The 26,001-nt window shown below is 32.2% G+C and overlaps 2 protein-coding genes and 1 long non-coding RNA gene across 10 annotated transcripts; 2 read left to right on the forward strand and 1 right to left on the reverse strand.

The window, feature by feature from the left end:
- The first annotated feature begins 4,656 nt into the window (after positions 1–4,656).
- On the forward strand, positions 4,657–9,185 carry LOC101217292 (homeobox protein knotted-1-like 3). 6 transcript variants are annotated; one of them, XM_031884237.1, is made up of 7 exons: positions 4,657–4,756; positions 4,985–5,844; positions 6,887–7,007; positions 7,396–7,589; positions 7,709–7,840; positions 8,356–8,492; positions 8,595–9,185. In XM_031884237.1, the coding sequence occupies exons 2-7, from the start codon at positions 5,065–5,067 to the stop codon at positions 8,632–8,634; spliced, it is 1,404 nt and encodes a 467-aa protein (XP_031740097.1). In that variant the 5' UTR covers positions 4,657–4,756; positions 4,985–5,064; the 3' UTR covers positions 8,635–9,185. The 6 variants fall into 6 exon arrangements, with proteins under 6 accessions (XP_031740097.1, XP_011654240.1, XP_011654239.1 ...); XM_011655938.2 differs by lacking the exon at positions 4,657–4,756 and adding an exon at positions 4,763–4,908; XM_011655937.2 differs by lacking the exon at positions 4,657–4,756 and having other exon boundaries at positions 4,767–5,844.
- A 5,647-nt stretch (positions 9,186–14,832) lies between these two features.
- Positions 14,833–21,514, forward strand: LOC101217523 (neurochondrin). 2 transcript variants are annotated; one of them, XM_004145472.3, is made up of 18 exons: positions 14,833–15,080; positions 15,193–15,385; positions 15,500–15,662; positions 16,145–16,281; positions 16,373–16,476; positions 16,620–16,712; positions 16,890–16,983; positions 17,651–17,771; positions 17,859–18,055; positions 18,961–19,052; positions 19,134–19,189; positions 19,633–19,722; positions 19,811–19,910; positions 20,033–20,137; positions 20,371–20,443; positions 20,546–20,709; positions 20,937–20,994; positions 21,148–21,514. In XM_004145472.3, exons 1-18 carry the CDS (start codon positions 15,078–15,080, stop codon positions 21,207–21,209), a joined length of 1,905 nt encoding a protein of 634 aa, XP_004145520.1. In that variant the 5' UTR covers positions 14,833–15,077; the 3' UTR covers positions 21,210–21,514. The 2 variants fall into 2 exon arrangements, with proteins under 2 accessions (XP_004145520.1, XP_031740388.1); XM_031884528.1 differs by lacking the exon at positions 14,833–15,080 and having other exon boundaries at positions 15,472–15,662.
- A 916-nt stretch (positions 21,515–22,430) lies between these two features.
- LOC105435324 lies at positions 22,431–25,466 on the reverse strand. Of its 2 annotated transcripts, none has more exons than XR_969381.2 (6): positions 25,158–25,466; positions 24,934–25,030; positions 24,706–24,804; positions 24,449–24,576; positions 23,390–23,497; positions 22,431–22,866 (listed from the first exon to the last, which is right to left on the reverse strand). It is a non-coding gene; the product is annotated as an uncharacterized LOC105435324 (long non-coding RNA). The 2 variants fall into 2 exon arrangements; XR_969380.2 differs by having other exon boundaries at positions 22,431–22,869.
- Positions 25,467–26,001: the final 535 nt, after the last annotated feature.

Genomic DNA, 26,001 nt, shown 5'->3' on the forward strand with positions numbered 1-26,001 from the left:
AGATTCTTAGACTACTATCATCAAATTGTTGAATATTTTGTAAATATTTTTTTCATTTTTAATAATATTTATTTATTTGGATATGTATTTAATATATATATATATATATATATAAAAATAGATGGATGATAATTAAGTAAAAGAGAATAATTATTAAGTAAAAGAAAATAGCTTGAACTCGAAAAAAGAAAAAACAGACAATAATTAAAGAAATAACGAAAGGAGGGAGATGATGTGGGTAAACGGAGTAGTAGGGGACCAATGGCTTTCTCGCGGAGACCGGCATTTAAACCAAAACAGTTTCACTATTTTTTTCTTTTTTTCCTTTGCCAAAATAATAATAATAATATTATTATTATTATTTAGAAGGGGGCTAGTTAGTGGACCCCGCCTATTGTTTGTGCCTCCAATCTTCACGCATGGGTCCCGCGGAAGCAGAGCGTCCCATTGTGCGGACCACCCCGCGGGTTCGCATTCATTTCAGCCGGCGGCTGTCAGATTATTGATCAAGGGGAATTCCCCCTCTTTCGTGGTCCCCAGTTCTCCTTCCTCCACGTGTTCCCTTCCCATTCGCTTATTCCAAGCGTGCTTCCTCCCCGGTCCCCACTTTTGTGGTCCAAACGCCTTCCTCTCGACGCGTGTCGACCCGTCCTTGTCCCGCGAGTGGCGGAGAGAGAACCGACGTAATCAATGGTCCCCTACACTTTCTCCTTTTCTTTCCTTTCCTTTCCTTTCCTTTCCTTTCCTCTTCCTTTGCCACCGGCTCACCCGGTCACTACGTCAAACCCTCTTAACCGGTGGAAGGTAAAAATTAGGTCAATGGACAATTAATAAATAATAATGTATTCGTTAATTTGTAATTGGTTGATTGGGTCACCCACGCAAGAGTGGATGACGTGGAGGCCACGCTCCAAGACTTAGGGGGGGGACATTAACGAACTTCCACTAACCTCCTCTCTTTTCTTTCTATATCACTATCTACTTTTATTATACAATGGGAATTATTATTACTTTTATTAAAGCTTTTTTTTCTTCTTCTTATCATTATTAACTTAATTTAATCTTAAATCATTATGTTTAACCCATGATTTCCCCATAACATAACAATTTGGCTTTAAACCTTCTCCACGTGTTGTCTCCTCGTTTCCTTTCATTATATAATCAACTTCTAATTATAAACCTTTCCTTACTAATTCCAATACAATATTGTCTTTCCCCTTTTCTTTTGTTCCTTATTTATCCAATTTTCTTTCAAAGATAATACATGAGTAAAAATCGGACTATGTACTCGATTCTCACTTGCAAAATGTATATAATGACCAATTCCTAACGTCATGCACGTAGGCGTCGGGGATATCCTAAATTTTAATAATAATTTCAACTTTTTCTTATGTCATCCACTTCCATGTTGCTCGTAGCTGGATGCATCTCTAATATGTGCTTTCATGACATCGAGAAAAGTGGAAATTCTCATTTAAATGAAACGTTTTCTTGACGTCTTAGTGCATTGCGTTGGGGAAATGTTTAGTTGTCTCGATGTTTACAAGGCTACATCGGTACATAAGACCATTGTCGACACATGTTTTATGGCGTCAAGGCAAGTTTTGTTTTTCAACGATGTCTATCCCTACGCTTTTTTGTGCGTCAGGATAGCTCCGTTTTCTTTAGTGTATATATTACAAGCTAGAGTTATATATATGTGTGTTAGTTATCTCTTAATTGTTAAAACATTTGTGTGTTAGTTATCTATTGACTGTTTTGGCAAAAGTCACATGATCACGATAACGTGGTTGAGGTAATTCAATTTTTTAGAATTACATAAATTTAAATGTTTACTTTTCACAATTATAAAATAACGAATAATTTAATAACAATGACCACCACTTAAGATCAATTTGAACAAGTTGAAACATTATTTATTATCATCATAAGAGGCCAAATGGTACGATGTCTTACTTTACAGTTGTTGAGTAAAAAAAATACGATGATTAAATTTTTTTTTCTAGTACAACAATCGAGTAACTCAAATGGACATTTAAAAATATAGTTTATGTAATTTAATTTGAGTTGTAAACCCGTGGCATAGATCTGATTAAATATCATGTTGTATTTTCCTTTGAAGAGACAATTTTAATATGTAAAATTGAGAGGATGATTTTGGAAGTTTTTGATCTCTCATTAATGTGACTTCCAAATAGACAACCACACATATATATATACACCAAATACACTGTCCAAAAAAAAAAAACAAATAATTAAATAACTGCCAATATGTATTAATTTAAAACTAAAATATTAACCAATAAAAGCTCTACAAATATAGCCTTTTTTCATCAAAACATTTGTTGTGTTTATAATGATGCAACTTTTAGTTAAATAAAGAATAAGAATGAGGTTTGATTGGTGTGACAAGTTAAAAGGGGAGATTAATAGCTTGTATTAATGCAAATTAAATAAGTTTAAGACCAACCTAAACAAAGTAGGAATAAAAGGTGGATGCACCCATTTGGAAAAAATTAAATAAATAAATCAAACCAAGATTCCAATGTACTTAAAAACTATTAATTAATTTATATCCGTAGGTGGCTGTTGGGTATCTTCAAAACACGTAGCACACACGATTATTTTACAATTATTATTAAATCATACCCAAAAATCTCCCCTTTCTTCATCAACTTTTTCTTTAATAACTTAAAATTTGGATTGATTAAACTTATTAAATTTTGAGATGAGATTGTGATCGCATCAATCTCAAATATTTGTATACCTCTTATACTTCTTTGTGTTTTGATTTTACAAAATGGACTACCATCCTTAAATAATATTTGAACTTAGATACTTGCAGACCTTTAGAAGTTTAGTGTCTTCAGTCTAGGTATTCGATTGTTTTATTTTAAAGTTAATTCATTTTTTTCAATTAAGTTGAAGTATTATTCAAATTTAATTTATTTTAAAGAGTAGTTCAAATATAAATTATGTTTTTAAAAAATATTATCGATAAAAATTAAGATAACTTTTGAGACAAAGATTATCTGTGACTATAATAATCTTCGGTTCGAACTCTCAAATTACTATTTCTTTTACTATTTGTACCGTTTTTACCGTAGACTTTTACACATTAAAACATATTATTATAATATATAACTATAATAACTCACTCATGGATTCAAACACTAACATGATTTTTTTCAAATAAATCGTAATAAAATAGCAGAAAACGAAAGTAAAGGTTTAATATTTATTATAATTTTTTTAAAAAAGATATTTAAATCAATTCATTATTGAAAGTCTATTGGAATTAACCTAAGGAGATATTATTTGTAATTTTAATTTTACATTTGATATAAAATATTAATTTCGATGAACGACCAGATGCTGCAGTGAGAAGCCGGAGAGGGTATCGTATTGTATTCTTTGTTTTTTAATTTATTCATTCATTCATTTGATTTAATTTCTTAAAAAAATTAAAAAAAAAAGGTGACCGAAAGGAACAGTAAGTCACGCGCTTTTCTCCGTGGCCGTTCGGTTTCTCTTCCTCACGACTCACCTAAACATAACGATTTGTACGGCGGAAGAACGCCACATATACCACGCGCACCAACACGCCCCATTTTCATTCTCTCACGCGCTCGTTACTCTCTATGATCTTCTTCCCTTTGCAACGTTGACGACTTTACACCGTCCGATTCCCTTCTAATAAAACATGATTCTTATTGGTCCACGTCAACAGATTTGTTTTTTGTTTTGCTTAAACTATTTTTATTATTATTTTATGGTTTTGTTTGATTATTACTTATTTGTTAGTATTTTCAAGTCAATGGTTGTGAGTTGATAATCCCTAAGCTAAAGATTTGATATTCCTCCTAAATATCACAATTGTATTTAGTAAGAAAAATAGCAACACAAAATGTTTATAACATATAATCAAATTTTTATTGATAAAAGTTGATGTGTTTCATAGAAATATTTTAATTTATTTTACTATTTTTAAAAATATTTTAAATTTTTATAAGTCACTTTACCTCAATTATAATTGCTTAAATTAATAAAAATAAAAATTATATCCGATGACAAAAATATTTTAAAAAATATTATTTTTTGCATATTGTAAATATGAAAAATATGACAAGTAGTTATGGACATCATACGACTAACAGTATCGACTTTTTTTTTGTAATTTAGAAATTTGAGTGACATAAATTCTACTGTCATATATATATTCATTTGTTTGCTATTTTTGTGAGTGTCTCAATCAAAAATTCTAATTCCATTTTCTTAACGCAAACATTTTAAAATGATTTACATATAATAAATTTTGTTAGAATTTTGAATGGAAAAGGAATTGAAAGGATGTGGTTATAATTTGTCATCAAAATTTAGAACACAATGTCATCTTACTTCTTTTTACTACACTATTTTGAACATTTTTATTTTTGGTTTAGTGTGTTCATGAAAAAGCAAACATAATACTCCAATTGGAAAGAATAATAATACCTTACCAATAAATTTAAAAAATTCAAAACATTTTCTTGTAACTTAAAATATAAATTAAATTATTCATGTCATAAAATCCATCAAATTATAGTTACTAAAATTTAGATTAGTACAAACAAACTATGATATTAGTTGTGACGATCTCATTAAATAATATATAATATATATATAGTTTGGAAGAAGAAAAAAAAGTGGAGGGTACCATTTTTTTTGATGTGCTATAATGTGTTAGAGTAGAAGAAGAAGAAGACTAGAAGTAGAGGTTGATAATCATAATTCATATCATCTTCTTTCTTTCTCTCTCTCCTATTCAAAACTTTCTGTTCCAATCACCATTGAAAAGCATACGTACAAACCTTTCCCCCATTTCTCTCTCTCTCTCCATATTATTTGTTATTACTGCAACAAAGAACTGTAAATCTTCTCTTTCCTTTTATTTCCACAGATTTTTATTGGTTTCTCGAATTTGATGATCCCTTTTTGCTTACAGGATCCACCGCCATGGCTACATAATCACTGACCCATTTCACAAAATAATTCCTTCTTCTTCCCTCCATCTCCTTTTCTCCCATGGCGTATCACAATCACCTCTCTCAAGACCTTCCTCTTCACTTCTCTGACCATCACCACCAAAATCAACCTCTGTCTGATTCTTCTTCTCTCCGTAACATTTTGCCGGACCAACTTCCCGCCGGCCACACCTCGCCGGACCCCAAGTCTCAACAACCCCATCATCACCACCATCATCAACACCCTCTTCAGACTGCCCCCAATTGGCTCAACAACGCACTCCTGCGTAACCAAAACCCCCATTCTCACTTCTCTACCGACACCGCCACCACCGCCGCTGCTGCTAATACTAATTTCCTCAACCTTCATACAACTGCATCTGATTCTACCGTTTCTCACTCCTCTAACCAATGGCTTTCCCGTCCGATTCTTCACCGAAACCATAGCGATGTTATAGATGATGTCGCCGCCGGTGATGCTATGATCGGTGCTGCCACTGCTGCGCTGTCTCATGATTCTGGTGACTTGAAGAACGATGCTAATAGTGGTGATGGATTGAATAAAAGTGAAGGTATGGTGATGGAACCTGGTGCGGGTGGAGAAGGGGTTTTGAATTGGCAACATGCTCGTTATAAAGCTGAGATTCTTGCTCATCCTCTTTATGAGCAGCTTCTCTCCGCTCATGTTGCTTGTCTTCGTATCGCGACCCCGGTCGATCAATTACCGAGGATCGACGCTCAGCTCGCTCAGTCTCAGAATGTCGTCGCCAAGTACTCCGCCTTGGGTCACTCGGCTCCGCCGTCCATGGTTGGTGATGATAAAGAGCTCGATCAATTCATGGTATATTCCCACACATAATCCTTCCAATTTTCTTCCTCTTTTTACCATATTCACAAATCTGCTCCTATTGGGAATTGCTAAATTGATGCTGAAACTTCATTTGCTATTGCTGTTTATGTATACGAATGTCTTCCTTTTCAGCTATAATCCATTGGGTTTCTCTCTTTGTCAGAAATTGTTCCATTTTTCTGGCTTGCTTCAATTAATTGGGAAATGAAATGTTTGTGTATTCCTGGGTAATTTGAGTTGGGTATTGAGTATTGGGTAATGGGTAAATTCTTTGGTTGTTAAATTAATGTTTTTATGATCATTTTCACTAGTGGATAGACATTTTATGTATTTGCTTGCAACTTGGAGTACTGCCATAATTAGTAAGCCAGATGTGGTGATAATAAATAAACTGAAATCTCCATTTAATTATGTTACCTGGCTTTTTACAATGTATGGACAAATTTTCAAGACAGTAACCATAAATTATATTTTTATGTCGGTTGTCACTTGGTCAATTCTTTTTTTTTTTCAGTTGTACTCTCCTGCTGCTTGGGTGGAGAAAATTTATGTTTTTGCATTGCAGCTGATAAAAGGCTGTCCTGCCTAGTTTAAGGACTCTCTTGGAATGATTCACTCAGCCATAGATTAATTTTTTTTTTTTTTTGGTTCTAACAATCTCTTCATATCTTGTAACATATATATAATATATATTGATTTATTGACATTTATTTGGACATTTAATTGAGTGACTGATTATCAGAACCAAGATTTGGGACAAACTGTACTGTACACATCATGCCAACTTAAATGAATCTTATTTAAAAATTTGAAAAATATGTCTTCTTTTTCATTTGTGATGCTTTTTGTTTCTGTAGTAAATTCCTAAAAGCATTTAGAAAATAGATAAAGTCGCATTAAAAGGATTATGATTTGGGGCAATCTGATTAATCTTTGTTGTTCTTTAACACTCTGCATCCGTTTTTTCTCTCTTTCTATCAATTAGGAATGGAAATCTGTCTTAGTCCTTTATATACATATTCTCTTGTTGCAGACACATTATGTTCTTTTGCTTTGTTCATTCAAAGAACAACTCCAACAACATGTTCGAGTCCATGCTATGGAAGCAGTAATGGCTTGCTGGGACATTGAGCAGTCCCTACAAAGTTTAACAGGTATTCTTGTTGTACCCTTTTGTGTTTTGCTATTACTTGCTTCTATGAGATCCTTATCTCTGGTTAGTCACTCTTCGATGGAACTTTAGCTTTATCCATTTCTTATCAAGGAACCAATGGTTTCTTACTGGTCTTTTCAAAATCCAATTCAAGTTTCTGAAAACTTTAGAAAGTTCTTTTTTAGAAATTGAGTAAAAATTAGGCTAAAATGCAATCGAACCTCCTACAAGACCGTCGGAGAATCAGTTGGATGTCAAATATTTACTAAAAAATTATGAAAAACTACGGTTAAGACATTGTGAAAAAAACGAGCCTGGTTTTCAATTTCTTTCTAATGTAAAGAGTGTCATATATTAAGAACAACGTTATATTCTTTTTCCTATATCAGGAGTTTCACCTGGCGAAGGTACAGGAGCAACAATGTCCGACGACGACGACGACCAGGTTGACAGTGATGCAAATGTGTTTGATGGAAGTTTAGACGGTCCAGACACCATGGGATTTGGCCCTCTTATTCCCACAGAGAGTGAGAGGTCCTTAATGGAGAGGGTCAGGCAAGAACTGAAGCACGAATTAAAATCGGTAATGGATATAATATTACATTGAATGTTTTGTTTCATTAATATATGTTCTGTTCCTGAATCTCTCTCTCTTTTTCTTTTTCTTTTTTTTTTCTTTTTTTTTTTTTTTGTTGCCTACAGGGTTACAAGGAGAAAATTGTTGATATAAGGGAAGAAATTCTGAGAAAGAGAAGAGCTGGAAAACTCCCTGGTGACACCACCTCTGTCCTCAAACAATGGTGGCAATCACATTCAAAGTGGCCTTATCCTACGGTAAGTTGAGGGATTTGGGCTTAAAAGCTATGTCAAATAACCTTAAGAAAAAAAGGTTATGTCGATCTATCGTTAAGCTAAACTTACCTTGGCCTTGAATAAAACATTAACATGGTTGAGAATAAGATGCTTGAATCTATAAAAAGAAATCTACTCATGTTATTGAATAGGGAAAAGTCCAGATAGATAAACGTTTTGTATGCTTTTAATTCAATTCTTTACTTTTCTACTTTACTCATCTTTCTCCCTGTCACATCATCTTTTAGTTATAGCATAAATAAAACCTGTAATGATGATTTATGAGTTTGAAAATGAAGTATAAGAGCAGAAGATGATGCTTAGTTTGAGAAAACTTTTACAATTTACTCTCCTCTATATTATTCACGAACACTAGCAATTGACTTGAAGTGCTTTACGAAAAAACTTTTAAGAATTGCTTTAATTATGACCAAACTTCAAAGCTGGTCAAAACTTTAATCTGTGTTTGGATGTTTTGTTTTTGGTTACTTTATCAGGAGGAAGACAAGGCAAGATTAGTGCAAGAAACTGGTCTACAACTGAAACAGATAAACAATTGGTTCATTAACCAAAGGAAGAGAAACTGGCACAGCAATCCTTCAAGTTCTACAAACTTGAAAAGCAAACGCAAAAGGTATAATATAAATTCCTTAAAATAAAAATATGTATGTCTTTAATTTCTCTTCTTTACGATTTTAACTTAAATGAAGAACTTGCACCAACCTTAATTTGAAAGAAGTAATGCAGGTGAAAACAGCAGCGACCGTTTCAAATGACTTGTAATTTCAACTTCAACAACCAACAAAATCCCTGTTTTTCAACACTTTTTTGCTACAGCAATATAAACCCAACCCCCCATACTAATTATTTGGAGGTTATTCATTTTAAGCCTTGCAAAACAAACATAGTTATCGCTTTGACCGAAGAAGTTAAGGATGAAATTAAGAGACGGTACGATCGAGAACGGAGACGAAGAAATATGTGCATGCTATACGTGTCGTGGGGCGCAAGCGCGTAAAGATCGAAAAGCTGCTGATGATCAACTAAAAGATCAATATGAAGAATGTCAAGGGTTTTTCTTTTTCTTCTATGATATGGTGGTTAGAAGAAGTTGATATTTAGGAGTATTTTAGTGGAAATGAATTGGATACTCCACATGGAATGGAGTTATGATTTTTGTTTTAGCTTCTTCGTGTATGTGAATAATTAAGAAAGGTGATGGGTTATATGGGTGTACAGTTTTAATAATCTGTGCATTGTTTCCTCACAGTACAATACATGTCATTAATATAGCTCTTTTTTAAACAAAAAAAATTATATACATATATATATATATATTATACAAAAGTGGAGTATTATTATATATACTTATATATTGGTGATATCCTCTTTTTAATTTTTTGGGTTTCTATCTCTTTGAGTTTTCATATACTGTAATATAGAGATTATAACACAGTAAATTGGGTGTGACAGAACAGAACTATATGGTTGCCTTATCTATAACCATTAACCAACTATGGAGTTTTTAATTGGTAAAGTTTTCTTTTTCATTTGCAACATTTAAACTACGATCACTAGATCTTTCACACGCATCGATCTCAATTGACATGAAAAATTACAAACTAAAGGAGATAATTATTGTTTGAAAAATTACATTTTCGATCATCTAAGTTAACCGTTTTATCATATGGTACGTCACTATTGTTTGGTTATTATAATTATTATATTTAAATTACATTTAAATGGTAAAATAACGAATATGTTTAAATTCAAACACTAACATTTTCTGCACTATAGTTATCTTTATGAATAATTTGATTGATAATTATTCTGTTTTAATTAATTTAATTTATATTCAAACACTCAATCTAACACTAGTCATTTTGATGAATTTTTTTAGTGAAAACTAATTCATTAATTTAAAATTTATAAATAATTTATGTAAATTAATAGGTCTTTTTTTTCTTTTAAAATAACAAAATGGACGATGAACTATTGCAAGAACTTAGGACATGGGGACAAGGAAGCTTGGCAAACATTGCCTCCTAAATGTATATATGTATTCAACATATATCAATAGTTGTCACTCGTTGATTGCCTCCTATGCATATCAACAATGCATGTAGTTTTTTTTCTCTTTATTTACTTTCTCATACCCCTCGTTCTCTCTTTCTCTTTCTTTTTTATCTACTTCGACATGCACGACTCCCTCTTCCGAAATTCATCAACCTACTAAACAAAAAAATTAAAGTTTAGAGTTTATGTTCAACTGTATTAATAACAATGATTAAGTTAATAATCCACTATATGAGCACTTTCTAAGTGTTTGTAAACTTTTTTGAACAAATATTGATTAGTTGTAAAAGTTTGGATTTTGTGAATTTGGTGGAAAAATGAAGAAACTAATAGTTTGTACATATTTATTAACATTATCAAATTCATCAATTAAAGAGGTTTAATTCAGTTATATGACTACTGCATTGATTAGTCCTCTTTTTCCAAATCTTTTAGTTCATCATAACCAACAATAATCAGTACACATAACAGTAATTTAACTAAATCTAAGGTTGATTGAAATTAAACGAAATTAGAAGCAAACATAATCAGTAAATTAGTAATAACAATAGAAGGAATATACAATTAATAATTAATTAGAGAGCTTTTTAGATATCTATACATTTAGCTCTACGAATAACACCTTTAGCAAATTGCAAATTACAGTTAGAATCAATGGGTAGAGACTCCCTGAAGATCCCCAACCCCATGGTTTCAAAATCGCATGAGATTTACGTGCGGTGGTGACGCCGGCAATCTCGAAGTGAAATCCCTAATTGGGAACTCGTCGTCATATCGAAGTTGTTCGTCCTCGAAATTAAGGGCATAGCTGGAAGGGTCGTATCGAAAATCAGTGGAGTGATGGTAGCGTCGGCGACTCGGCCAGCTGATCCGAGCGACAAGACTCCGGCACATTCCACGGAGCTCCGGGAGGTCAGAGGTCATTGATTTGAGAGCAGGAGATGTTGGAGAAGAAGGGTTATCGTGTAATTCGGGATCGTGATCGGGGCGGAAACAAGAGATTGGGGATTTGAGCTTGTGGGTGAAGGAAAATGGATTGTAGTGGTTGAACATGGTGACGAAGATGGGAAGTTTTGTAATGAAAAATGGATGAGAGGTGAGAGTTAAGCAGTGATGATGGAAATGGGGGAGAGAAATAGAAGAGATATTTATAGAGAATTATTGGGAGAAAAATAAGAAGAGGAGTGAAGAAGGGAAGGGGACAGATAAGAGTGAGAGAGAGAGAGAGAGAAGAGATAATTGCGGCAGTTGGCTGTGGAAGGAGCGGGGAAAGCGTGGGAAAAGAGTAGCATTGTTTTCATTTTTAATTTAACCCTTTTCTAATAAAAGATAAATTATTTTACAAACTAATTTTAAATATAATAAAATATGATAGTTCCCGGACCAAGGTAAACTACTATCTATTTGAACGAATTTAATATTTTTTCATTTTTCAACTTTATGCTTTTGTAATATATTAAAATAATATTTATGTTAGTATTTAGCCTAGCGGTCAAGTTATCATCCAAACTTTTTAGTTAATGATGTTTAGAATAACTCGTAACTCAATATGTTGAGAAGTAAAACGATTGCTAATTAGTTAACAAGAAAAGAAAATGACATCAATGTTCATTATTACTGTAGGTTAATTTGACACGACACATTACAAAGGTAATACAAAAGCATTGCTGGTTAACATAATTAGAAGTTTAATTTTGATTGATTAAAATTATAAAATATATGAAATTTGGAAGAATGTGTCAATTGATACAATATTTGAATTACTAGTTAAATTTTCAAAGTACTTTACCTTATTTTAATCCCACATTTCATTAAACCATAGGCACATTATCTTTTCAATTGAGAATATCAATTAAGGGACAATGGATGCAGCCAAACACAGTTCCCAATTCTTCAGCACAACCACAAGCTTTTTTCTTTGAATAATACAAATACAATGCATCAATGACCAAAAACCAATTAAATTTGGAATTGAGAACTATTCTTTGTTTCTCTGTACAGGAAAAAAAAAGCATAGATCCATGTAAGTTTGAGATATGATAATTTAAACTTAAACTTATATCAACTTAATTTTGAACATTTAAAAGTATAGTAATTTATGTCTCGTTTGGTTTGCACAATTGGTTGTATGAGATTTTTAATTTTATCAAATATATCGCAATCTTTCGTAAACAAAAATGGATTAGAATTTCAACGGAGAATTCTTTCATAAATTATCCATGCATTGATTTCATTTGCTCATCATGTTATTTAAAAGAAGATTGCCTACCTATAAGAATTGTTTCATTAACATCCATTACAATTCAATAATTGATTCGCTCATTACAATTTAGAAGTTTAATTGAAGTAAAGTTCTAACAAAATTAAACGAAAGGTAAATCAATACATTTAAGAAAGTTGATAATTAAAATTAATAGAAAAAACTATCTTATCGGTCCACAAGTTCTAATAGATAAGTGTTCTTTGACCATCGATTTTAAAAATAGACATTTTTAGTCACCAAATTTACAACAATAGACCCATTTGGTTATTTTGTTTTCATCATGTCCATTTTTATTCCATGAATTTTAAAAAATAGGTTCATAAGACTCAAACTATTTTATGTTTGATTTTAAAAAAATTAATTACATGATAATTAAAAATTTAAAAAGTTACAGTTTCACACCTCATATGAATTTTAGAAGCTAATTTTTCTAATTTAATATGTTAAATAATTAAAATAAAAATATAAAGTTATTTGAGGGGCTTTTAAACTTACTTTTAAAATCTCAATGACTAAAAAATAGTACATTTTGAAAATTCATAGATTAAATTAGTCTGTTCTTATAAAACGCAAGCACCGAACTCACATATAACTTTTTCTAATTAAATTTAATAAAGCTAAATTTATATATTTTTATTATATATATAAAACACTTACAAAAATGACAAATAAATTATAATAATAAAGTGTATAACACGATTACTTGATTATTTGTGAAAATGACAAAAACAAAGTCCAAACCGAACATATAAAAGCTTGAATTTGATTGATTTTTTCATATATGTACAAAATACCTAAACTAATTTGTTATCGAGTACAATTTTTCTATAAAAAAATATATAGATACTTACATTACTTTTGGAATTGAATGAGTGTATGTGGCCTCCAGTGGTCACTTCCATAGGGATCTCTGCCACAGCCACCCGCCATAGAATCCAACGACTATTTTCAAACTCTCCACCAATTAGAATATGACACGACTTTCCTTTTCCTTTTTTCTTCTTTAAGTCTATTTTAGTTGTTTATTAATTCTGTAGCGCACGTGACCAACACCACCTGCCGACCATTTTGGTTCATTCGCCACTTGACCACTTGAAGGTCCCTTCACCTTCATCTCCGCAACTAACAAAAACACATTTCTCAATTTCTTTTATTATTTTACACTCACTGAAATTTATTTTAATGTATAGTAATCGCATTAATGTCGCAAAAGGTTCGTGAATCTAAATTCAAGGATCCTATACTGACACACAGACTCGTGTGGTCTTTTTGAAAATTTAGAACAATGTAATATGTGGTCTAAACTCTTAACTATACTCCAGAAGAGTGTTAATGAAATTAAGACTAACTCGTACTATAGTACTCGTACTGTGTTATAGTAAATATATTTAAAAGTCCTCAACTAGTTATAATATATATTGTTTACAAAACTATCATTTTTACTGTTTTACATTCATTGTTTTTTTTTCTAGTTGTTACTGATGTTTACCATTTCATTATCAAAATAAAAACCGTGTGTATCTCAAATACATGTTATTCTAATCCAAATTGAAACAGTAACTTATGATTATAATAATTCACTACTTGCCACAAATGTCTTCTAAAACGTGAGCTTCAACATATATAGTTTCGTTATTCCACTTTTAGAGATATTTTATTCACGTTTACGAATCAAACAATGTGCTAGTAAATGGTAAGTTAATAGTTATAAATTGGTTGATGTTTTTGGATTTTGTTTTGTTTTTGAAAGAGTATGTCTTAGCTCAAGTGAGCAATGTAGATTAGGTACCCACTATACACCATTTTATTAATTCTTCCTTTTACTTTACTTTAGTTTGGAATTTTGAACAACAATGTGATAAAAAAAAAAAAAGTAAAAGAAGATAAATCGCTAATCCAAATTGAATTGGGTTGGGTTCCCTCGTTTAAATTTTGAGTAATACTAAACAATAATAAAGAACATGTCTGCACTTTTTTTTTTTCCTTTTTTGTTTTCTTAATATATATATATTTTTAAATTAGATTTTTCTAACTCTTTTTTCTAATTACTGCCTTATCTGTTTTTGGATAGTTGCAAATTTAGTAACTACATTCAAAATAATTAAGTATATAACAACATTTTAAAAAAATTGCAAATATAACAATATTTGTCAAATTCTATCAATAATAGAGTATATCACTGATAGATCATGTTGTAAAAATTGGTCTATCACCGATAGATCATACAGGTCTATCAATGATAATTTTGCTATATTTGCAATTTTTTTAAATGTTGCTATATATTTAATTATTATTCCTCAAATAGTAATTTACTATAATTAGAGAAATCGCAATGAATGACTATTTTAGCAATAATAATGAAGGATACAGTAACATTTTAAAAAAATTGCAAATATAGCAAAATTATCACTAACAGACTTGTATCGCTGATAGACTTCATATGATATATCAGTGACAGACTTATCGACTTATATCATTGATAGATTTTGACAAATTTTGCTATATTTGCAATTTTTTCTTATAATTACCCTTTCTCTTTCTTTATTTCTTTATTTCTTTCCCTTTTTTTTCTTTTTTTTTAATATTCTGCGGTCCACTTTATATAACAGATCGGCCCAAGTATAAATAATTGGCCTTTGCAATAGTCTGCTACTTCCTGGGCTTCTGAATTGGAGGCGGGAAGGGGAGCCCTCTCGAAGCATCCATGGCCGAATTTCATTTCTCTTCTACAATTTTAAACAATGCTTGGAAGCCATAACCTCAAACAAGCATCATCAGGAGCGAGAGAGAGAAGCAAGACGAAGCGAAGAAAAGCTTTCTGAATCATCTTCTTGGTTCGACTTTTCAAGTTCATTCTCCTGTATCCGCTTCTCCGATTTCATGGCGAGTATCTTCCTCTTTTCTTTCTCTCTCTCTTTTTTTTTTTACTTGTACGAACTGCATTTCGTAGCATTCTCATTGTATGTATATTTCTTCTTGTTTTACTATTTTGTAGGAGTTACAACAGGAGCAAACTCCGTCGGTATCCATAGAAGATTGCTTGAAGCTCCTGAAGGGAGAGAAAGATGAGCAGCGTCTTGCTGGCCTCTTCTTAGTTACTAAAATTTGCAAGGTGGATGACCTTGCCTCGCTTTCTAGAGTTTATAATGCCGTTGGATCGAAGTTTCTTGATCGACTTCTGAGAACTGGTATGTTTCTTAATACTTCGTGATCACTTAAACTTGTTAGTTGAACTTGAACAGTTTGAGGCTTATATGCTTCTTTTGATGTTTAGACTCTGAAACCGTGTTTAAAACTTCTAGGCATGGGTAAAGGAACTGTTAGTGGACCTGGAGAAGATAATCGCGATGCGTATTTGCAACTGTCTGTTAGGATTCTGGCAGCGTTTTGTCATGTTCCTGAGATCGCTGCTTCAGAAGAAATGATCTCGAAGACTCCACTGATATTGGAAACCCTATCCAACCAGTGCGTTCGCTATCAGTAAACTCTTTCTTGGTTACATTTCTACTTTAGTCAGTTTATTATGAGTACGGTATTAGAACGACGAGTATCTCTGAGAGACCGAGGTGATTTTGAACGACAATGCGTCACAATGGAATTAGAAAAAGAAAATCGTTTGTGCACTTGTTTTCTTTTCGTATTCACCTGTATTCTTCTTGTTCCTTTGAGTATTGGTGTTTTGTTGAGGACGTTTAGAGATTGATCTTAATGCATACTTTAGATTTGCTGTCCGAGTACCTACTCAACCATCTTTCAGATTTCAATACATAAATTTATTTATATTATTAATTCATTCTTGAATTTACTTGTGCTCTGGTATTTAGGTTCTTACCATCAAGAAATGACTAATTGCATCAAGGACTGGATTTTTTGAATTGCTATTTAGATCATGCTTTCTCTTCCTTTCCAATCCCTTTCATCGTTGTTTCTTTTGTTGTTTATGCAAGGTCAGGATTTTCTGTTTTGGAGGAGTGTCTTGAATTTTTGTATCTAGTATCAACTGCATCTGATGCTGGAGTGACGACTCTGTATGAATCTGGTAGCCTGAAGATTATAGCTTCTTGGATGTCGACAATGCCAGATGGTAACACTTCTCATTGTTTGTTGAATCTCATTGATGACCTTGTTGTGGGCTGTTGATCACTCAATATCTCAGTATAAGCTTTTGCATACAGGTTCTCAGCTGATGAAGATTTCCATACAGCTTGTTCAATTGATCATTAGTAAGATTTCTCTGGACACTATCATCATCAACGCTTTGCCTGACCTATCAGATATTGTGAGTTAAATTTTATGTATGTTCTAGTTACTATCTATTAGGTTAGGACATCTCACTCGTTTTGGTTCATTTTCAGTCAAATTCTTGTAGGGAGACACGAAAATTCTATTCCCCCCATAATTGAGTAAATATTATCCAATTAGGTTGTCGCTATTGCGAGGCAATTTGGATTGGCACATGATGCTATGAAGTTTGAAGCCCTTCGCCTGCTTTCTGCCATCCTGTCTTCAAATTTGGTATGCAATTAATGGTTCTAATAGGGAATATTACTTTAGTAGTTTTATTGCCTAGCTTTGACTGATGCATAACTTTTTAGGTTGATATACATTCTTTTTAGTTTTATTGTCGTCCTTTCTACCTTTTAAGTCATGTTAATTCATAATCATGTTTTGCAAATGGCGTTTCATTTTCAGACACCACTTTATGATACCCTTCGTCAAGTGCCCTCCAATGTTTGGGCAAAACATATGCGTGATGGAGTTTCAGCTATTCTTCATAACCGCACAGGTATCCTAAGCTGCAATTTCTTCAATGTAAAACTCCTCCTTTTCCATGTCTGGCAATCATTGTGTAGCTATATTGTTTTTCCTATGTTGCTTGCTATTAATCAATTTGGCTCTAAAATGCCATATTATCAATCTTCTACTTAGCTTGACTATAATGTATTTGACATATAGTCAAATTGTTGGATGTTGATTATTTTTGGTGTTTGCAATCTACAAGTTTATTTGATTGATTATGAAAGCTGCAGCAATCCTATGTTCTTAGACTGGTGAAACTTGGTATCTGAGTTGGTATAGAAGGAGACATGAAATATAGTTAAAGGATATTTGCAATTTAGCCTTTTTCTAGTTTCTTTTGGGGTGAAGATAAAATGAAGTGTATGTTAGGTCCTGGATACTGTATATGTTGGAAGGCCACCCTTTTTTCTTTAAACTTATTACAGTGCATCAATTTAGATGATCATTCATATTTAGCACTTTATAAGGTGAAATTTTATTTTCTTTCTATTGGGATTTAAATGTTCATTTGCTCTTGTAATGGAAAAGTGAAAAATTGGAGGCAAATATTTCAAGTATATTCTGTTTTTTGAAGCTTGTTTTGTAGTTGTGTCCAGGAAGATGTTTGAGTTTCTAACTTAATTGAATCTCTTGCTTTGCTGTCCAATGTTCAGCACCTGCTGAAAAGCTTCAGGCTCTTATTTTGGCCGAGTCAATGGTGTCTATTGTAGGAGAAGGTTGGCTGATAGGTGAAATAGAATTACCTGATGTTCAAGACGCTATTCCATCGGACAGGTATTCAGTGATTGCTACCAGTAATGATGCTTTATTTATTAACTTCTCGTATATAATTTTCATTTTTCTCTTCTATCTTGATCTCAGATGTCTAATACTTGTCTTAGAGCAGTCAAGGGTTGAGATTGCTGTGATGCTGAATGAACTGGCCTATATGAAATATGAAGCTTCCAAGAATTCCTCCTTGAAGGAAGATATCATCTTAAAGCAGCGCAATGTAGCTACTGCCTTCTCTTTGGTGGAAAAGATAATTAAGTTAATATCAAATGTCGAAGAAGACCAAGGTAAATGACTAATTTGATGTCAATTATTTGCTAGGTCTTGAATTTTATTTATTGGCATTGAGATTGGTAGGCCCAGATTTCAAAAGTTTAGAAGGATCAATCCTGATGATTGGGGGGGGTGGTGAAGTATAGTTTCGACTCATTATTTTTTGTTAGTTAGAGAAAGGGTGCGATGGTGCTCGATGATATGAGAAAGGATAAATCCGTAGGCATTCTCTATGTTTCTAATCGTTGGTTTAAGATTTTTTTCCCCATTTATAGCTTACTTCATAGAATATATTGGATAATTAATTAATTGTGATGATAAATGTATAGCTAGATGATTACTTTAAGGGTGTATAAAGGAAATTGGTGACTTAACTAACCAACTATACAAATGAGTTTTATATTTTCTTAAAATTTTACAGTTATCAATTTTATATTATTCTTGAGTTAAGTTAGATTATGTACAAGATTGAAGTTTGCTCTAGAAAAGAAGAGAGTTCGGAAATGTCTTGGTAGATCTTTTTTGACACAAAATTATTATTATTATTATTATTATTTTTCAAAATATGATCAATCAAATAGAATTACATAAAACTTGAAGATGGTTGAAGCTTGGAGTCATGGACATAAATGTTGCTTGATGTGTTTGTGAAATAGTTGGTCTTTCTGTGACCCTTTTGGGGCTTTACATGGTTGAATTACTAACCTCTTGATATTGCTATTGCTTTGTGGCTTGTCTTATCTTGTTTGGACTGATTTTAAGATCCGTCCATTTGAAACAGACATTTTTATTAACGTTGTTATGATGTTGTAATCCAATGTTGACCTTTCGCTAATATGTTCGGCAATGCCAAGTTATTTTCTTTTTAATTATTTCACAATCTAATAATTTCCTGAATACCTGGAGAATTTATTTGTAGGGGATCTTATCAGTGAAAACACACTGATGAAAGTGATTAGAGGCCTTAATGAGACTACTGGGGTTGTGCTAGAATATTTGCAAGATGCAAAGGTAATTATGGAAAAAATTATAGTTGTAGTAGGATATGGGGATACTGTTCCTTATTTAAGATTGTGATTTATGATTATTCAGGAGCATGGACAAAGAAAAGGAGATGACATTTTAGCATCTGTACGGGTTATTGGGAGGTAATATATTCTATATTTGTTTGAAATCCTTTGTGAGAGTAGAGTATTTCCAATTTTTAAAACAACAAGAAAACGGTTTTGAATGAATTTCTTTTAACTGTTTAATATATTGAAATGCCCCTTGTTTATCCTTTTTATGAATATCTATTTTGTAAGAAGCATAGAACGGAAAATTTGAGCTAGTCTGCATATTCTTTGATCCTAGATATATAGAAGAAAAAGAATGTAGCAAATCTTCAAGGTCTTTTGCCTTTGCTGTGTAATTGCTTGATAATTGAGGAGTGTCTAGGTGCAATGGTACCAACTATCTAAGACTGTCGAAGTAATATGAAATGTGAATTTTCTTCTTTCAGTTAGTATAACATGTGGGTACTCAAACTAGACTAGGATTCTATTTGTACATGGATTGCCTCTGGTTAACATTATTTTCTCTTTTATTTCAGTTTTCTTGCACAAACCCCTGATGCATGGGCAGAAAGAGTTACGGAACTCTTGGACTATATGCTCTCTGTTGAAGGTGAAGATGAACAGAGGTTTGTCAGTGCCTTTATTGTACGAATTCAGTATTTATTGTACGAATCTAAAGAACCTGAATTCCATTTCTATATTTACAAACGGCAGCCCCTTCAACTCTGTGTGCTTCTTGCTTCCCATGCTATGCCAAATTACGATGAATGTTGAAGGATGTAAGACGTTGGTTTCTTCCAGAGGTCTTGCAGCTGTAAGTGATTGCCATATGGAATTGGCTTTTATATAAGTGGTCTTGTGAACTCTGAAACTTTCTATTTATTACTTTTGCCAGACTGAAGTTCTTAATCATTGAGCATTTGGGTCTGCACACAGGTTGTGAAATGCCTTGTAAATTTGATTGACCAACACGGTGGCTGGATTGACAATGATGGATCCATCTTCTTGGCTTGTGATACAATCTTGAATGTGCTTCTGAAGGTACTCATCTAGCCATTTACTGTAGTATGAAATTCGGTTTATATTGTTTGTTTAAGATTTTGATTGGTTACCATTTGAGTTTCTATTTTTGGTTTTTGAAAATTGATCTTATAATCACTAATTCCATCCTTTAAGTTTATTTGTTTTCTTGTCCACTTTCTACCAATGTTATTACTACATGTTCAATTTTTTACGTTGTAACAAGTCTATTTCGTATGTTGTCCACTTTCTAGAAAGAGCTTGGTGGGCTTCTATGTGGCGAATCATCTTTTATTCACCTGTTGGAAGCAATTGCAAATTCGACTGGTATTTTTCTTGATTTTTATTCTTTACATGTTGGGAATGTGCGTTAAATAAATAAATAAGTAAATTTAGATTATTTATTGTTATTGTTTATGATGGTTGTAGAGGATTCGAGAGAGCTATCTGTTATCATGATGGGTGGCAGTATATGTGCCTTGATATTTGATTTCACATCGGAGAATGCTCTTCTAAGCAATCCTAATTTTGCCGATAAATCTCTGGATAAGTTATGCAGACTCTTTTCAAGAATCTTCATTTTGTCTCAACAGGTATGCTAAACATTATTACAAGTATTGTCGTTAAACTTTCAAATTTACAAGTCTATAGAAGGCCCAAGTTTTTTTTATTTTATTTTATATCTAAAAGGTTGTTAACGTTCCACATTTTCATTTAACTACAAGATATCAATTTGAAGGAAAATGTAGTGAACTTATAATTTAACAACACTGCCGCTGAAGCTGAATATATAAAATTTTGAATTTCTCTGTTTTTTCAGAAGAGCATGAACGACGATGAAATGGCACAGATGGATCTTCTCGAGATTATAACAGCAGGTTCCTGCTTTTCTATTTGAATCTCAGTATTGTACCATTTAAATCTTTTTCCCTCCTAAGCTAAAGCCTTTTTCTCTTTTAATTATTAAAACTTTGTTTTCTTCTTCTTTGCAAATTGCAACCATTGAAAGGATGCTTTAAATTTGATTTCAGGATATTCTCGTTGGGGAGACAGATTCCCGCGTGTTCAAAAGGCAATTAGCAGGTTACGATAGTATTCATCAGCATTTTGCATCCATCCTTATGATTATTGCTAAATGGTAATTAATAAGGAAATCATATGTTTGATTGTTAATTATTAATTAGTATAGTTTATGAAATTAAAGTTTAAGTTAAAAGATGATGGGGATGGGTTGATTTTAGTAGATGACAAAGCATGCACCAACATCGTTTACTAAATATTTGAGAGAGGATTATAAAATAGGAAGGAAAAAACATACTTTTGAGTGGCAAAAAGATAAAATTTAGTTTAGAAAGAATTTCGGTCTTTTCTTTGGTAATCTAAAATTTACTTGTTAAATCAAATGTGTTTTGAAAGAAAAGTTTTTGGGCTCGTGAGCATAGATATTTGATTGTCTAGGGTAACATATCGTTTGTGCAAGTCTAGGATAGAAGTAATGAATTATTTAGAAATAATCTAGTCATAAATAGATTTTAATTATTAACATAATACAACATTATTTAAATCATCGATAACAAGTAGTTTGATTAATTGAGTTAGAATAACAGATTCATATTTATTAAAATTGTTCCTAAATTATAAAGAAATTTATGCGTGGTATTTATGCTGTATGATGGAAACATAATCTTTAATTTATCAGTTGAATTTTATTCATCTTCTACTATTATTAAGGGTATTTATAAACTCATTATCTAAAGTAGACTATATTTCAAATGCATAAAGAAACATTAATTTTTTAGTTCTTAAGTCTTAATAAATAGGTGTTTTTAGATTTTGAGTTTTAAAAGTGTTTTTTTAGTTACTAAATTTATAAAAACAGACTTTGTTTGGTACCTGAATTTTTTAAAAGTAAAGTTTTTAAAAATAGGCTCTTTTGATTTTTTGGAAATGTCGTATAATATTTAAAATAGAAGAATAAAGTTAATTAAAATACCATTTAAAATATTTGTTATATTTTGAAACTTGAAAACTAGACATTTATGACTTAAAAAATGTATCTATTCGAAATTCAGGAACTAAATTTTGGATTAAGGTGTCTAAACTGATTTTGTTTAGTTATGATTAGTTGGTCTGTGTTTCGGTCTACCTTGTCCTACTTAAAAGTGCACTTATTTATGATAAATCTATCTTCGTGGTTCAAATAACGAAATCTATTTTAAAGTATGTTTACCTTATCTGAGGTGAAAAGCAACAATCGATCTGCTTCAAGTATAGAAAAAGCCATACGCAACAGAAAGCTCAAAAGAACTTCTCGTAAAGAAATGAACAAATGAATTTACTATTTAAGCATATTGTAGATATCAAGAGCAAATTTCATAAAAATGGATCGGGCGTAAATTTACATTACAAATTCAAATTATCTTTTACGCCACTTAAATATCTAATAAAAGTTTAGTGAAACAGTTGCTAATAGCTTTATACGTAACAATATCTTTTTATCTTTTAGACATTCCATTGTATGTTTAATTGGATGTTTAAAATCTCAATTTTCTCAGTTTTAAAATACATTGTATTTTTTAAAAATTGGATTAGGGACGTTTGGCAAAACCTTTATTTATCGTGAAAAGATAATAATGAAATATTCACGCAAGAAATATACCTTCTTAGGGCTGCTTCTATGAACAAGTATTCTATTGCTCAAAAGTTGCATATGTATTATTCACATCCAAGTAATTTGTAAGTTCCTGCAGCTGCTGTAAAAAGAGTACAAATTTTAAAAGTAGTATAATTAAAACATCCAACATTCAGCATTCTTGTTTCTTGGGAGGGTATAAAATAAAATAAAACTAATCTATTGGATAATATAAAAATAACTTTATTTTTATAAGTTCTAAAAACGAGGATAGGGAAAAACTTAGAAACAAGCAAAATTTGGAAAACTTGGTTTGGACCCGAGCCAGTCAGTTATCTCCTAAGTTCTAATATTGATTAGCCAAACAAATTTTAGATTGAAAGCTCTTAACGCCTAACTGTAACATAATCATATTCAAATTTCAGTATATATTTACCTCGATGAATTACTTCTACTTTTTCGGAAGAAGAAACAAGTGTATAGAAATTATTAGTATTTCATGCTTTACAAAAATTAGAAAAACTAAAAAACACAGAAGCTACAGTGAATAGAGAGTTACTCGGAAGACGGGGCATCACCTCAGTCCATCTAAAAAGAGACGAGAAGCTACAAGAAGAAACCCGCATTTTATAAGCACCAACCTGAGGTTATATGCTGCAGCTGCACAGCTACCAAAATGCAGGGATGGAAGATTGAACCGTGCATTGAACATTAGAATGGTGATGGATGTGTCATCCGCTAACGGAGTACTGCAAAGAGAGGGGGAAGGGGAAGATTTTTTCTTTATTCTAAAAGGATTAATAGGTGTAAAATTTTTTAAGGATGGTTGGGAAAGATACAACTAATAATAGCTAAGTATTACTCTCAAAAGATGTATGATAAAACAAACTAGAAACTCAGGAGGATGCAAGAAAGTTACATAAATTTTGAAACATTATACCCAGTTAAAGTACAAGAAAGTTCAACCAACCATCCAGTAGTACATTTGCATAATTGTAAGTTTAGCTTCCAGCCAAACAATTACATGTATGAATGCATTCAACCTAATTCAAACATGCTCATGCAACTATGCAACAAAAATTCTTTCACGGACTGTAATTCGAAATGTACAATGACAGCAAAACATGTCATGTCTTCTTAAAAAAAGAAAAGGAAAAAGAAAAAAAGACATGCCTGGTCTGTATGAACAGTGTTAAATGAACGTAAACCTAAACCCTAAACAATTTTGTTTTAAAAAATTAAGCACCTAAATCCTCTTGTATGAGCCAAATTCTAAATTCGAAAAAACAGATTTTAAAAACTATATTTTAGTTGGTTTTTGAAAACATAGGTAGAAGGTAGATTATATAAATAGAAATTTAGAGGTGGACAAAATGTCTATGAGCTAAAAACTAAAACTAAAAACGAAAAAATCAATTAGTTATCACTTGATTACTTAAATGATTACCAAACGGAGCATAAAATACAAGAAGCAATAGTGACAAACAAGTGAACAAGAACAACCAACAACTTCCCTAATCTACTCAATAATACTAAAGGATAACACAATCCATAAAACAAACGCAAAGGAGCCATATAATTCATTCTCAGAAATGCACAGGTTGTAGTACCATAGATTCCTCAATTTGGAAAGCAATCCAAATCAAGAAGACGCAAATAGACGCAGCAAATAGCAAGGGAAGAAAAAACCAAATGCAAACCTGTTTTCGCCGCTGGAGACTCGTAGAGGAGCCATCACAACTGTACTGATCTAGAGACAACAATGCCAGTCATAATCCATCACTTGAAAAGTCGACAGCATCATTCCACAGAAGAAGTGAAGCAAAACCTTCAGATTCAAGCAACAAAAACAAAAAGAATAGAAGGAAGAGACATTAGGCGTAGAACACAATCAACGATTTCAGAAATTTCAAAAACAGAACCCTAAATATAAAAGAACATGGAGTTTAGTAGTTACAGAGCTCCTCGAGCATTTTCCGGCAATGTACACGAAGAAGAGTACCGTAAGCCGTAAGCATATTGATCAACGCCGGAGAAGAAGAAGAGAGAGCAAAACCTTCGGATTCAAGCACCAAAAACAAAAGGAAGAGATGCAAGAGAGATTAGGCGTAAAACACAACAAACGATTTCATAAAGTCCAAAAACGGAACCCTAAACGTAAAATAAAATGGAATTATGTACTTACAGAACTCCTCCATGGATTTCCAGCAATGTAGACGAAGAAGAACAGTACCGTAAGCCGTAAGCATATCGATCAACGCCGGAAAAGAAGAGAGAGCATCCTTCGGATTCAAGCACCAAAAACAAAAGGAAGAAGCAAGAGAGATTAGGCGTAAAACACAACAAACAATTTCATAAATTCCAAAAACGGAACCCTAAATGTAAAATAAAATGGAATTAAGTACTTACAGATCTCCTCGATCGATTTCCAGCAATGTACACGAAGAAGAACAGTACCGTAAGCCGTAATTAGCATATCAATCAACGCCGAAGAAGAAGAGAGAACATCCGCACACATTGATTGAGAACGATTTGAGAAATTAATTTTCATTTAGAATCAGCGATCGGTTTCTTGGAGTCGACGATGGATCGGCTGAGAAATTTGATTAGAGGAAAAAGACAACTGAACTGTGGAGTATTATTTTGTAGCGTATGAAAGAAAACTAACAGAGAGAGAAATGCTTTTTGCGTTGCGCCCCCACCAACAAACCATGACACGTGGTTTCCTTTTATACGCGATCTGTGTGCAGCCCACTAAAATAATTTTATGTTTGGAAAAATGGCCTACTTAGCGGTAATACGACGCATCCTTCGTAACAATGACTCCTTATCTAACCGTCGACATGTGGCCCACCATTTATTTATTACTTTCTTTTGCATCACTAATTCAAACTTTGAAGAAAAGCCAAAGATTTGGGATTTTAATTTTTAAATTGGAGCGTTTTGAAATTTAGGTTAACCAAACAATATATTTATAAAATATAACAAACTTTCTTCCTTCCATTCGTGTATCTATTAGATATCAATGTCTTATAGCCTTTTATCTATGCTTCTAGGAGAGACTTCTATTTGATATTTTGTTATATTTTATAAATGTAGGATGTACCTTTTAAATGTAGCAAAATGAACCATAATAATTACAAAACATAACAAACATTCTATAATTAGAAACGAATAGACTTCCATTAGTATATAACATTAGTTGTAAATATTTTCAATCGTTTATCAAATATCAAAATAATTGGAACTAAGT

This window comes from Cucumis sativus, chromosome 4 (assembly GCF_000004075.3).
Source record: "Cucumis sativus cultivar 9930 chromosome 4, Cucumber_9930_V3, whole genome shotgun sequence".
NCBI classification, from domain to species: Eukaryota; Viridiplantae; Streptophyta; class Magnoliopsida; order Cucurbitales; family Cucurbitaceae; genus Cucumis; species Cucumis sativus.

What these genes read in the sequence shown, in the direction of transcription:
- LOC101217523 (XM_004145472.3), top strand. An exon ending in TCTGTACGGGTTATTGGGAG is followed by an intron (nt 19,190 to 19,632) that starts GTAATATATTCT and finishes CTTTTATTTCAG; the next exon opens with TTTTCTTGCACAAACCCCTG. An exon ending in GAAGGTGAAGATGAACAGAG is followed by an intron (nt 19,723 to 19,810) that starts GTTTGTCAGTGC and finishes TACAAACGGCAG; the next exon opens with CCCCTTCAACTCTGTGTGCT.
- LOC101217292 (XM_031884237.1), top strand. Translation starts at nt 5,065, where the DNA reads ATGGCGTATCACAATCACCTCTCTCAAGACCTTCCTCTTCACTTCTCT. An exon ending in TGAAGCACGAATTAAAATCG is followed by an intron (nt 7,590 to 7,708) that starts GTAATGGATATA and finishes TGTTGCCTACAG; the next exon opens with GGTTACAAGGAGAAAATTGT. An exon ending in TTGAAAAGCAAACGCAAAAG is followed by an intron (nt 8,493 to 8,594) that starts GTATAATATAAA and finishes TTAATTTGAAAG; the next exon opens with AAGTAATGCAGGTGAAAACA.